At 47.9% G+C, this 13,665-nt stretch overlaps 1 protein-coding gene across 8 annotated transcripts in view; it reads left to right on the top strand.

The window, feature by feature from the left end:
- The window catches only part of UBR5 (ubiquitin protein ligase E3 component n-recognin 5), a 1,605,594-nt gene that overhangs the window by 248,496 nt on the left and 1,343,433 nt on the right, over positions 1–13,665 (top strand). For all 8 annotated transcript variants that reach the window (XM_069220579.1, XM_069220580.1, XM_069220578.1 and 5 more), the window contains one exon: positions 11,960–12,077. In XM_069220579.1, coding sequence (XP_069076680.1) covers positions 11,960–12,077 — 118 coding nt within the window. The remainder of the gene's footprint in view (positions 1–11,959; positions 12,078–13,665) is intronic.

The following is a 13,665-nucleotide window of genomic DNA, read 5'->3' as shown; positions in this document are numbered from 1 at the left end:
TCCTCAAACAGGAAAAGTTCAAGATGCTGACTCTAGCTCAGTTGCTTTTGGCGCTGAATGATGGAGATTGGATGGGGTCTGTCGACTTGCAGGATGCTTACTTTCATATCCCGATACTCAAGTTGCACAGGAAGTATCTCCGGTTTGTGGTGGGGTCACAGCACTATCAGTTTGTGGTCCTCCCATTTGGTCTTACTTTAGCACCTCGAGTCTTTACAAAGGTGATGTCGGTGGTTGCGGCAGAGCTCAGAAGGAAGGGGATAGCAGTATTTCCTTATCTGGACGACTGGTTGATCAAAGCCAAGTCTCCGGAGCTCGTGTTGCATCACCTTCAGACGACTGCTCAGTTGTTGATCGACCTGGGTTTTTCAGTGAATGTGCCCAAATCTCACCTAGAGCCCTCTCAGCGCCTCCTGTTCATAGGGGCAGTTCTGGATACAACATTGAATCAAGCCTTTCGTCCGCGGATTCAGGACATCCAGGCGTTGGTTCCAATGTTTCGAAGTGGATCGGTCATTCCAGTCCTCAAGGTCCTGCGCCTTCTTGGTCTGTTTGCTTCTTGCATACTGCTGGTCACTCACGCTCGCTGGCACATGAGCTCTCTTCAGTGGTGCCTCCGAAAGCAGTGGTCTCAACACAAAGGAGATCTCGAAGGTTCGGTGAGGATCTCCAGAGATGCTGCCACAGATTTGAAATGGTGGATTGCGGACGGCAATCTTTCCCGAGGAAGGCCGTTCTCGCAAGCTCCTCCTGTGGCCACAATTATAACGGATGCTTCCACTCTAGGGTGGGGAGCTCATCTGGGGGACCTGGAGATCAAAGGTCTTTGGACTCCAATAGAACAGATGTTTCACATAAATCTGTTGGAGTTGCGGGCTGTACGTCTGGCTCTCAAGGCCTTCCTCCCATCCCTTTGCGGTCAGTTGGTTCAGGTCCTGACGGACAATACTACCGCGATGTGGTATATAAACAAGCAGAGAGGAGTAGGGTCGTACCTTCTCTGCAGAGAAGCTCTACGGCTTTGGTCCTGGGCAAAGGACCATCAGATTTGCTTGGTAGCAAATCATCTGGCCGGAGTCTTGAACGTGCGTGTGGACAGTCTCAGTCGCCATTTCTCGGCCGATCACGAGTGGCGTCTCCATCTTACAGATGTGGGGATTTCCTCGGATAGATCGGTTTCCCAGTCGGGAGAACTCGCACTGCCCGTTATTCTGCAGCCTCCAGTATCCGGGACAAGGAGCATTGGGGGACGCGTTTCAGATAACTTGGTGCGACCAGTTGCTCCCCCCCCCCCCCCAAATACCCTTGATTCCTCGAGTTTTGAGGAAAATACGTCAAGACCGGGCCCAAATCATCTTAATAGCTCCGGATTGGCCAAGGAGGGTATGGTACACGGACCTTCTCCAACTCTCACTGTGCCCTCCGCTCTGTCTCCCTCTCAGGGCAGACATCCTCTCGCAGGGGCAGGTTTTACACTCCAACCTCCAGAGCCTGCACCTTCATGCCTGGAGATTGAACGGGGCAACCTGAGTTCCTTTTCTCTCCCGCCTGATGTAGTGGATGTTATCTTATCGGCCAGGCGACACTCCACTAAATCTATCTATGCTAATAGGTGGGCTAAATTTGTGATTTGGTGTGGAGAGAGGCAAATTGATCCCTTACGTGCTCACTTATCAGATATCTTGTCTTTTGCATTGTCTCTTGCACAGAGGGGTTGTGCAGTGGCTGCAGTTAAGGGGTATTTGTCTGCCCTGTCAGCCTTTCTATGTCTTCCGGACCAGCCTTCTCTATTCAAATCCCCTATAGTACTTAGATTTTTAAAAGGTCTTATTAACAAATTTCCTCCCACTCCTTTCATTATGCCTCAGTGGGATCTAAACCTGGTTCTTACTTTTCTTATGGGTTCCCCGTTTGAGCCTATGCATTCTTGCCCTTTAAGGTTATTGGTCCTAAAGACTGTTCCTTGTTGCAATTACTTCCGCAAGAAGAGTGAGTGAGCTGCAGGCTCTATCTGTTAAACCCCCTTACTCATCTTTTTATGGGGATAAGGTGGTGTTGAGGACCAAGGCTGCTTTCCTACTGAAGGTTGTTTCACCCTTTCATATGGCCCAAACGATTACTCTTTCCTCGTTTTATCCTCCGCCTCATCCTACAAAAGAAGAAGAGAGACTACACCTCTTAGACCCGAGGAGAGCGCTAAGCTTTTATGTGGACAGAACAAAGGATTTCAGGCTGGAGGATCAGCTCTTCATCGGGTACGTGGGAAAGAGGAAAGGCAGTCCACAAGAGAACACTCTCCAGGTGGGTCATTCTTTGCATTAAAATGTGTTACTCTTCAGCAAAGAAAGAACCCCCTGATGGTATAAGAGCTCATTCCACCAGAGCTAAGTCGGTCTTGGCTAGGGGTGTTCCTGTGGTCGACATCTGCAAGGCCGCAACTTGGTCATCCCTCCACACTTTTGCGAAGCATTACTGCTTGGACTCTGAGGTTAGGAGGGGTGGCCATTTTGCACGGTCAGTGCTGCATGATTTCTTGGTTTGACCATTCAGGCACCCACCACCGAGTGCGGTACTGCTTTGGGACTCTATTCAATAGGTGAGGAATCCACAGGTAGTTGTATCCATCAGAAGAACGAGTTACTTACCTTTGGTAACGACTTTTCTGGTGGATACATTAGCTACCTGTGAATTCCTCACGGTCCCACCCGCCTCCCCGTTGCTTGTCTGGTCTAACAAAGTTATTCTTGGGTTTGCTCCTCTTGGTATTTGAGGGCTTGTACATATATTGTATATATTTATTAATGTATTTATTTATTTATCTTTAAAAAAAAAAAAATCTTGGGTGTTTTGAAATGTTTTTATCTTGAATATCATTAAATACTGTTATTTGATTATTTATCTCAATGGCCTATTAGTCTCAGGCACGTAAAAAATGTTGGTACTGACGTCGGCGAGGACCTCTTATTGCCTGTATGCCGTCAGACGGCGTCGCGTGGGCATTTGTGACGTCCTCGTCGACGTGCAGAAGTCAGGAAGAAGATTTCCGTCGAATGCTGGCGCAATGGGAGTATTCAATAGGTGAGGAATCCACAGGTAGCTAATGTATCCACCAGAAAAGTCGTTACCGAAGGTAAGTAACTCGTTCATCTATGCCATAGGCAGTGTGAGGTTGGCATGGCACTCTGAGGGGAGTGCCATGTCGACTTAGTCATTTTCTCCCCACCAGCACACACAAGCTGGCAAGCAGTGTGCATGTGCTGAGTGAGGGGTACCCAGGATGGCATAAGACATGTTGCATCCCTTATAGACCTTCCCTGGCATCAGGGCCCTTGGTACCAGGGGTACCAGTTACAAGGGACTTACCTGGATGCCAGGGTGTGCCAATTGTGAAAACAAAAGTACAGGTTAGGGAAAGAACACTGGTGCTGGGGCCTGGTTAGCAGGCCTCAGCACACTTTCAAATCATAACTTGGCATCAGCAAAGGCAAAAAGTCAGGGGGTAACAATGCCAAGGAGGCAGTTCCTTACACACACTGTAACAGGAGGAAGCGTGATGTAGTGTTGGCCAGCAAAAATGTTCAGTTAGTGAAATCATCTGGGAGGGAACTCACCACACAAAGGAGAGACATTTCACAAAATGCACCAATAAAAATGAAGCATTTGAAACAGGCCCAGCAAAGAATGCATAGCAAGGGTGGGTGCGGTTAAAAGGTTAAAAGCCCATAGAGCGATTACAACAGGCCAGCGTGCTTGAGCACTTGACCCTAAAAACTGTTGGTGGGAAGAGGTGTGACCTTCTCCAGCCGATGGCTAACAGGTCGTCTCCCCAGATGGCCTAGCTTCAAAGAAGCCACGGTCTCATTGAAGCTAATGGTGGCTATATCTTAGCCTGCCTGCTCCTTTGTGTAAACAGACAGGCTGGCATCTCCTCTAGAAGGTGGAAACCTGTTGTAGAACTTGTTTGATAGGAGAAGTGGCTCATTGTACTCCTTCGGGGTGTACCCCGAACTTCACACATGGGGAAAAAGACTTAGGTCATCTATGATTCATGCAGGCAAGGGTACTCTGGGATTGTTTTGGCCAGACTTCCAGGAAATTGCGTAACTAGGAAGGATTTCCTTGTGGGAACTGTTGTCCCTTTGGCTAGTGAGTCCTCCACGCCCCCAAAGATGAAGATGGCATAAAAGCGGAGTCCTGAATGTCACAAGGTGCCCCGAAAGTTGTTAGATCTATAACCAAAGTCGGAGTGAACTCTGGGGCCCAGATAGGGAATATTTACTTACCTACAAGTAACTGCTGAGGGACTGACCTGCTGGTACTGGCCCTGCACTGTGGGTGATCGAGCCTGGAGATGATCCTTGACGTTCATGGATCCATGGTGGCCCCAGGAAAACCCACCACACCTTCAGTATCCTGCATCCCCATCATGAGAGCCATTTTTTTGCTGAATTGCTAGACCTGACTGATAACGGTCTCTCTAGACCTACGTTGTCCATGTGACTGGCTTCCACGTCCTGTTTCCCATCAGAGCTTTAGTAGCCATTCCAGCCCGGTGGCTCAGCACCACTAAACCACTTGCAACTATTTATTGTACCTTGAATATTGAACTACAGTGATTTATTTTAACTTTGAATAATATCTCCGGTTTCCCATAAAAGATTTGTTGTTTAGGTGTCTATCGAAAAAATAACCTCAATTTTATAAATTCGTGTTGTATTTTTTTTGTTTTTTGCTTATTGACTGTTCTGGTACTACTAAATGCTTGACACTTTTTCCTTTGATTAATGCTGACTGCTCTGTGCTACAGCTATCACTCATCACTGTGAGTTATTGAGTACTATTTGAGCAAGTGACAGGCCTACAATTAATAGACAAATCAGAGATGTAAGGAAATGCCTCCTTGGCATGGTTACCCCCTGACTTTTTGCCTTTGCTGATGCTATGTTTTGAATTGAAAGTGTGCTGAGGCCTGCTAACCAGGCCCCAGCACCAGTGTTCTTTCCCTAACCTGTACTTTTGTATCCACAATTGGCACACCCTGGCATCCAGATAAGTCCCTTGTATATGGTACCCCTGGTACCAAGGGCCCTCATGCCAAGGAAGGTCTCTAAGGGCTGCAGCATACCTTATGCCACCCTGGAGACCCCTCACTCAGCACAGACACACTGCTTGCCAGCTTGTGTGTGCTGGCGAGAACAAAACGAGTAAGTCGACATGGCACTCCCCTCAGGGTGCCATGCCAGCCTCTCACTGCCTATGCAGGTATAGATAAGTCACCCCTCTAGCAGGCCTTACAGCCCTAAGGCATGGTGCACTATACCATAGGTGAGGGCACCAGTGCATGAGCATGGTACCCCTACAGTGTCTAAACAAAACCTTAGACATTGTAAGTGCAGGGTAGCCATAAGAGTATATGGTCTGGGAGTCTGTTTTACACGAACTCCACAGCACCATAATGGCTACACTGAAAACTGGGAAGTTTGGTATCAAACTTCTCAGCACAATAAATGCACACTGATACCAGTGTACATTTTATTGTAAAATACACCCCAGAGGGCACCTTAGAGGTGCCCCCTGAAACCTTAACCGACTATCTGTGTAGGCTGACTGGTTCCAGCAGCCTGCCACAACCGAGACACAACCGAGACATGTTGCTGGACCCATGGGGAGAGTGCCTTTGTCACTCTGAGGCCAGTAACAAAGCCTGCACTGGGTGGAGATGCTAACACCTCCCCCAGGCAGGAGCTGTAACACCTGGCGGTGAGCCTCAAAGGCTCACCCCCTTTGTTCCAGCACCACAGGGCAGTCCAGCTAGTGGAGTTGCCCGCCCCCTCCGGCCACGGCCCCACTTTTGGCGGCAAGGCTGGGGGAAATAATGAGAATAACAAGGAGGAGTCACTGGCCAGTCAGGACAGCCCTTAAGGTGTCCTGAGCTGAAGTGACTCTATCTTTTAGAAATCCTCCATCTTGCAGATTCCCCCAATAGGATTAGGGATGTGACCCCCTCCCCTTGGGAGGAGGCACAAAGAGGGTGTACCCACCCTCAGGGCTAGTAGCCGTTGGCTACTAACCCCCCAGACCTAAACACGCCCTCAAATTTAGTATTTAAGGGCTTCCCTGAACCTAAAGATTTAGATTCCTGAAACTACAAGAAGAAGAAGACTGCTGAGCTGAAAAACCCCTGCAGAGGAAGAACAGAAGACACCAACTGCCTTGGCCCCAGACTTAACGGCCTATCTCCTGCCTTCCAAAGAAACCTGCTCCAGCGACGCTTTCCAAGGGACCAGCGACCTCTGAATCCTCTGAGGACTGCCCTGCTTCAAGAAAGACAAGAAACTCCCGAGGACAGCGGCACTGCTCCAAAAGAACTGCAACTTTGTTACAGAGGAGCAGATTTAAAGACCCCTGCAAATCCCCGCAAGAAGCGTGAGACTTGCAACACTGCACCCGGCGACCCCGACTCGACTGGTGGAGATCCAACACCTCAGGGAGGACCCTCCGGCGACTCCGAGACCGTGAGTAACCAAAGTTGTCCCCCCTGAGCCCCCACAGCGACTCCTGCAGAGGGAATCCCGAGGCTCCCCCCTGACCGCGACTGCCTGAACCTAAAGTCCCGACGGCTGGAAAAGACCCTGCACCCGCAGCCCCCAGCACCTGAAGGAACGGAACTTCTGTGCAGGAGTGACCCCCAGGAGGCCCTCTCCTGTGCCCAGGTGGTGGCTACCCCGAGGAGCCCCCCCCTTGCCTGCCTGCACCGCTGAAGAGATACCTTGGTCTCTCATTGAACATCATTGAAAACCCGACGTGTGTTTGCACACTGCACCCGGCCGCCCCCGCGCTGCTGAGGGTGTACTTTTTGTGCTGACTTGTGTCACCCCCGGTGCCCTACAAAACCCCCCTGGTCTGCCCTCCGAAGACGCGGGTACTTACCTGCGGGCAGACTGGAACCGGGGCACCCCCTTTTCTCCATTGAAGCCTATGTGTTTTGGGCACCTCTTTGACCTCTGCACCTGACCGGCGCTGAGCTGCTGGTGTGGTGACTTTGGGGTTGCTCTGAACCCCCAACGGTGGGCTACCTTGGACCCAAACCTGAGACTTGTAAGTGATTTACTTACCTGCTAAAACTAACAATAACTTACCTCCCCCAGGAACTGTGAAAATTGCACTGTCCACTTTTAAAACAGCTTATTGTGTTTTATGTAAAAAGTATATATGCTACTGTAATAATTCAAAGTTCCTAAAGTACTTACCTGCAATACCTTTCAAATGAGATATTACATGTAGAATTTGAACCTGTGGTTCTTAAAATAAACTAAGAAAATATATTTTTCTATAACAAAACCTATTGGCTGGATTTGTCTGAGTGTGTGTTCCTCATTTATTGCCTGTGCGTATGTACAACAAATGCTTAACACTACTCCTTTGATAAGCCTACTGCTCGACCACACTACCACAAAATAGAGCATTAGTATTATCTCTTTTTGCCACTATCTTACCTCTAAGGGGAACCCTTGGACTCTGTGCATACTATTCCTTACTTTGAAATAGTGCATACAGAGCCAACTTCCTACAAGAGACTTTAAATTTGTCTTTAACAAGGGGGGAGTACTTTAGAAGGCTATAGACACTATACCTATTAAAATGGGAAAGGAAGTCTATTTTGTACTTCTGGGATCACTCTCACCATCTCCTTGTCTGTGTTCTTGGCAGCCAACTGGCCTTTGCTCAAAATGAACAAGGATTTAAAGAAATGGAGAGGCCTCCCACTTAAATGGCTGGTGATAGTTCAGTTACAAATCTTGCTAAGATCCTTATGCAACGTCTAGGTGCTGCAGATACTGACAGCTAAGGAGGAAATTATACTCCTAGGATTTACAACTGTATATTGAATGGGCAGAGGAGCGAAGTAAAATCCAGTAGGAAAACAGTGATGTCACCAATGGCGGTCTGACTTTCCAGATCTTTTGTGGTATATAAAGTTGGTCCTTTTATAACTTCCTCAAGTCTGGACAGTGCTGGAAACTGACAATTAGTTCGCGTGGATAATGGAGTGGTGGGTAGAAAGCTTTGGGATCTATTGTGGCTACCCTGAGCGCCAGACCCGAAAATGTGCACTTTGTCTTGATTACAAGCACATTAATTGAAACCTAGGACTCTGCAGCTGCTCATTGAAGGTTTACAACATTTCCTCACTCCACCTCGTCCCACCCAAATCTCCAATCCATCATAGCTCTAACTTCACTGTGACTGTGAGCACCTTGTATTCAGTAGACAGAAAAGCAGTGAATACTGAACTTGGATGGGGGCAATTACCTTTTAGTCGAAGCAAGCATGATTTTAAGCTGATAAGTGGAAAGATGAATTTATCAGTAAGTACGGCATTGAGTACTGCACCTGCTGACTAGGCAGGAGCCGTGAGACCTGACTGCCTTGGTGCATTTTGCAGTGAAGTGCACAGTATCCAGTGGGCTGAACTAGGTTTGTGTCACTTAAAGGGGATGAATATAGTGGAGATGGGCCACCAGTTCACCTGGGAACCAGGTTTGGGGAGAGACCATTGTGGAGGATGTAATCCTGGACTGTACGTGTTAAGCACATAGAGAACACTTGGACAGGTTGTATTACTGGTACCTGACCACACAAACTTCAAGCCATGTATCTGGACAAATCTGTCTGCGGAATATGTAAGGCTGAAGAGGGCTCCATGGTTCATATATGGTATATTTCTTAGGTGTTACCTAGACAGTACATGCAGTGTCCTCAAGCTCTTTTGTTTCTACCAGTGAGCTGAGACCACCTGTCCCTTTGTTTCCAGTATCAAACCTCCCCTCGACTCCGCCCCACCCACACACTTTTTGCATGATATCTGATGCTAACTTGACTGTGTGTGTGCTGGGATCCTGCTAACCAGGCCCCAGCACCTGTGTTCTTTCCCTAAACTGTTCCATTGTTTCCACAATTGGCACACCCCTGGCACCCAGCTAAGTCCCTTGTAAAACGTACCAAGGGTCCTTAAGGTCTGCAGCATGTATTGTACCCCCTTAACGGATCCCTCACCGAACACATGCACATTGCCATTGCAGGTTGTGTGTGTTGGTGGGGAGAAAAAGGCAAAGTCGACATGGCATCCCTCTCAGGGTGCCATGCCCACCAACCACCTGTGGCATATGTAAGATACCCTTCTGGCAGGCCTTACAGCCCTATTGCAGGGTGCACTATACCACCGGTGAGGGCATAGCTGGCTGAGCAATGTGCTCAGACAGTGTCTAAGTCCAGTCTTCTACATTGTTAGTGCAGTGTGGCATTATTGAGTACATGGGCTGGGAGTTTGTCATTACGAACTCCACAGCTTCGTGATGGCCTTAACTGAAGACTGGGAAGTTTGGTTTCAAACGTCTCACAATAAACCCACACTGATGCCACTGTTCGATTTATTTTACAATGCACCCAGAGGGCATCTTAGAGATGCCCCCCTGTATTTTAACCAACACTTTAGTGTAAGGCTGACCAGTCTGTGCCAGCCTGCCTCTAAAAGACACATTTCTGACCCCAGGGGATGAGAGCCTTTGTGCTCTCAGGAGTCAGAAAACAAAGCCTGGTCTGGGTGGAGGTGCCTCAAACTACCACCAGACCCCACTCCTTTTTTTTGGAGGAACTGCCACACTTGGTGGTGAGCCTCAAAGGCTCAGATCTCCGGTGCATGCCCCCCTGAGACAAAGCCCCACTTTTGGAAGCAAGCCTGACCGGAAAATTAGGTAAAACAGGGAGGAATGCCCACTCCAGCTAGGACCACTCCTGAGGTGTCCCAAGCTGAGTTGACCCTTTCCCTGCAGAATCCTCCATCTTGGTTTGGAGGACAGGGACCAATAGGGTTAGGAGTGTGCCCCCCTCACCCACCAAAGGTAGTGGACACAGGAAGGGTGTAGCCACCCTCAGGGACAGTAGCCATTGGCTACTCCCCTGTGACTGCTGTAACACCCCTAAATCTTGGATTTAGCAGTGAAGACTCCAGACGATAACTGACTAGGCCCCAGCTCTACTGGCCTGTCTGCAGCTTCAGAAGCCCTGATACAAAAAAGTGATGCATCCTGCAGAACCAGTGAGCTCTCCAAACCCCCAGAGGACTGCCTGCCCACCAGAGGACCAAGAACTCAATAGGATAGCGGCCCTGTCCATAAGAAACTCCATAACGAACTACAGAGCTGCCCCGGATCCGTGAGTCCTGCCCACTCTGCACTTGATGCCCACGGCCCCTGTCCAGGACGTCCCCCACCCCCCTGGTACAGAGCAGGTCCCCAGGCGATTGTGACCGTGTCTCCACCCTGGGTTGACCCCTCCTGGCCAACACGCCGCCTGCAGCCTAAATCCAGAGGGACCCCACTGACCGTGGGAGAACTGGATGAAGATACCAGACGCCCAAAGGTACCCCTGTACCCGCAGCCCCCTGGCCTTGAGAATTCAGACCATCTGTCCAGCAGCGTTCAGCCGGTGGCCCTCCTCCTTGTCCAGCCTGTGGTTTCCTGGAACCGACCCCCTGGACACAGCCTGCAGCATCTTTGTAACCCCCGGTGTCCCCCTATTGAAAAGCATTGGGAGCCCGATGCTGTGTTTGCACCCTGCAAGCCCCTCTGTCATTGAGTGTGTGTTTGGTACTAACCTGCGCCCCGCCCACCCGGTGCTCACCTAAACCCCCCCAGGTCTGCCCTCCGAAGACGCAGTTACATACCTGCAGGCTTATCCCTAAGTACCCCCCCCCCCCCCCACCCCCGTCCTCATAGTATTCCATTGTAAACCAGACGCCAGCTGTGACCACTGCCCCCAGCTGGCTCTGTGTTGCTGGGGGTGCACTTTTGGGTTCAGCCTATACTTTGACCAGTGGACCTACTAATACCCGTGGACTGGAATCGTAAGTCGTGTACTTACTTTTTTTTTCCTGTCCTAATACTTCCCCTCCCCCCCAGGACTCTATGGACTCCCATGGAAAATTGCGCTGTGTCAAATTTTGAAATAGAAAATTGCTACTTATCTGCTACAACCAAACAAAGTACCTTTGATACATATGCTTGATACTTACTTTCAAATGTACGTACTGCATCAAAGTTCTTCTGGTTCTAGTTATAAAGTAACAGTCTATTTTGCTATATAAAAAATTGGCCTGTAGTTAGTCAATGAGTGAGTGCCTCATTTATTGACTATGTCTACAACAAATGCTTTGCACTACCCTCTGATAAGCCTAACGGCTCGACCAGGCTACCACAAAAGAGAGCATTAGTATTATCTAATTTAGCCTCTGTTAAGCCTATGGGGAACCCCTGTACGCTGTGCACACTATATCTAATTTTGATATAGTATATACAGAGCCAGTTTCCTACACCACCCATTTGTTACCATTGGTTGGCTCAGTTGTCACTAATTTGTGTGATTTGTATTGGTCAGCTGCCGGTCTTCCTTCCTCATTTTGGTGTTCCTGCTCGATTTGTGTTGTTCCTCCCCTTTAGCATGGATGCAAAACTTGCATTCTTCCACTGCTCATTTTTGTAGATGCTACTTTTTTCTTTTCTTTTTAAGCATCATTGTGCATATTTTTAATGGCTTCCCTGTGTACTTCTCCCCCTCCCATGTCCGTTCTCTTGCCCCACATCCTCCCTCAGTTGTTGTTATGAACTTCTCACTGCAGAGTCATCACCTTAGATTATTCCCCAGGTGCTAGCCTGGTTCAGGAACATTTAGTCGTCAACCCCAATGTTGTCCAGACAGGATCCCTGTATCTTAATGAATTTATCTGCATATTTCTGTTTAACAATGTGAATTAAGCAGTAGTAGGAAACCATGCAACCTGAAAAAGGCTACTAGACAAAAAATGTTTTGTTTAAAACATTTATTGTATTTGTTTTCTTTTTAATGTTTGTGCATTGAACCAGTGCTTTAAATAAACATACATATTTCTGTTTCTAACTAGGGGAGTAGTTCCTTTTAGCCAAAGGAAAAAAATGCTTGAAAAGGCACGAGCAAAAAATAAAAAGCCCAAGTCCAGTACTGGTATTTCTTCAATGCCCAACATCACAGTTGGGACCCAGGCAAGTACTCCACACATTTGCAATATGTTTTATTTCTTATATGGTGGTTTTTTAATATGTTGTACGCTGTCTGATTTATTAATATTTTGTGTTGTATCCTGTTCAGAATAGAATTTAAAAACTAACAGTAGAAAGCTGATCAGCTATGGTAGGCATGTCATGGACCTGGTGTTTAGTCTGAGTATTGGACAAACATCTTGGGGAAGCAGCAAAAATAAAATGCAGTGCTAATTAGGAGTTTAACAAGATGACCTGCGTCACATTTGTGTAGGGATCCAGATGCAACCTAACCACTTGCTTGATGTAGGATCGATTTTTCTTTGTCATTCAATAGTTTTGTCCTCCTTTGTAGTTGTTTGCATTGGAGGTAGATACATATGATTGGCATAATCTTGCCATCTAGTGTTGGGCACAAGTGTTTGAAACTTGTGCATGATGTTATGTGTCTGTAGATATACATTCTCTGCATACTGCTGTCATTTAGTTTTGGGTTTGGAGTGTTATTTTTCTTTAAAGAAGCATTTAAGATTTACCGGATCGAGTGACTCCTAAGTTATACTGCACGTGGGCATCAACTTCTTTGTTAGATTGTTTTCTCTCTGTCATTACGTTCCTTTACTCTGCCTTTTGACTCGCTCCGGTTCAAAATTTCCTTCCGTCTTCCCTTTATCAACGGTATTGTTTTCTCAATTGCGTATTTCCATCTTCATGTTAGTCTCCACTCGTTGGTCATTGCACCGGCAAGCACCCTCTGATGCAACTTCACCCGTTTCGAGCCTGTCTCACCATGCGGCACTGAAGCATATGCTGAGCTGATGGAAAGGATGCAATTTGGTTTTTGTCCTTGGTGCCATTCGAAATTCCCCCACACCGACTGACATCTAGTGTGCAACTTTTGCCTTTCCCCTGATCACCAGGAAGCTACCTGAGATGCCGGCAATCCTTCCTCTTGAAGAGGTTGGAGATGGCTCACAAGACTCCGGCCGACACCAGGGATATCTTTGTGGAGTAACATGCCCAGGAAGAGCTGGAACAAGAGAAGGCCTTCTCCATCCAGGACTCCGACTCTGAAGTCCATTCGGATATTGAAAGTTACGTGGTGACATCAGCGCAGCCTGTGAGCACTGTTCCCCTCCTGCCCACCCTAAAAGTGGTAAGAGTTCCCTTACAGAGGTCATCGGACCGCCACAGCCACCAGACCGTGGCTGTATCCGAAAAACAGCTTTGGTTGCCCTGTCCTCTGGCTCGGCTCAGAAGATAGCTGTAGGAAGCTGGAATGGTGTGTGGAGGGGACCTAAGGCACTTAAACATTATACCAGGTATCCCCTATTAGTGTAGTGTAGGCAGTGTCTAGAAGCCAGGCGCTCTAGAGGTAGCTGTGGATGAGCAGCCAAGACTTATCTAGGAGACATGCAAAGCTCATGCAATACCACTGTAGTCACACAGCACTCACATGTGAAAGAAAACACTGTTAGAAAAATAAAGGTACTTTATTTTAGTGAAACAATTACCAAAAGTACTAGAGAGGCAACCCTCCAATAGGAGGTAAGAAACACACTAGATATGTACAATAGTAATCAGACGTAGG

Source organism: Pleurodeles waltl, chromosome 2_2 (assembly GCF_031143425.1).
Source record: "Pleurodeles waltl isolate 20211129_DDA chromosome 2_2, aPleWal1.hap1.20221129, whole genome shotgun sequence".
Lineage (NCBI taxonomy): Eukaryota > Metazoa > Chordata > Amphibia > Caudata > Salamandridae > Pleurodeles > Pleurodeles waltl.
Note: the sequence above shows the minus strand (reverse complement) of the source record. Positions and strands in the feature narration are given on the sequence as shown.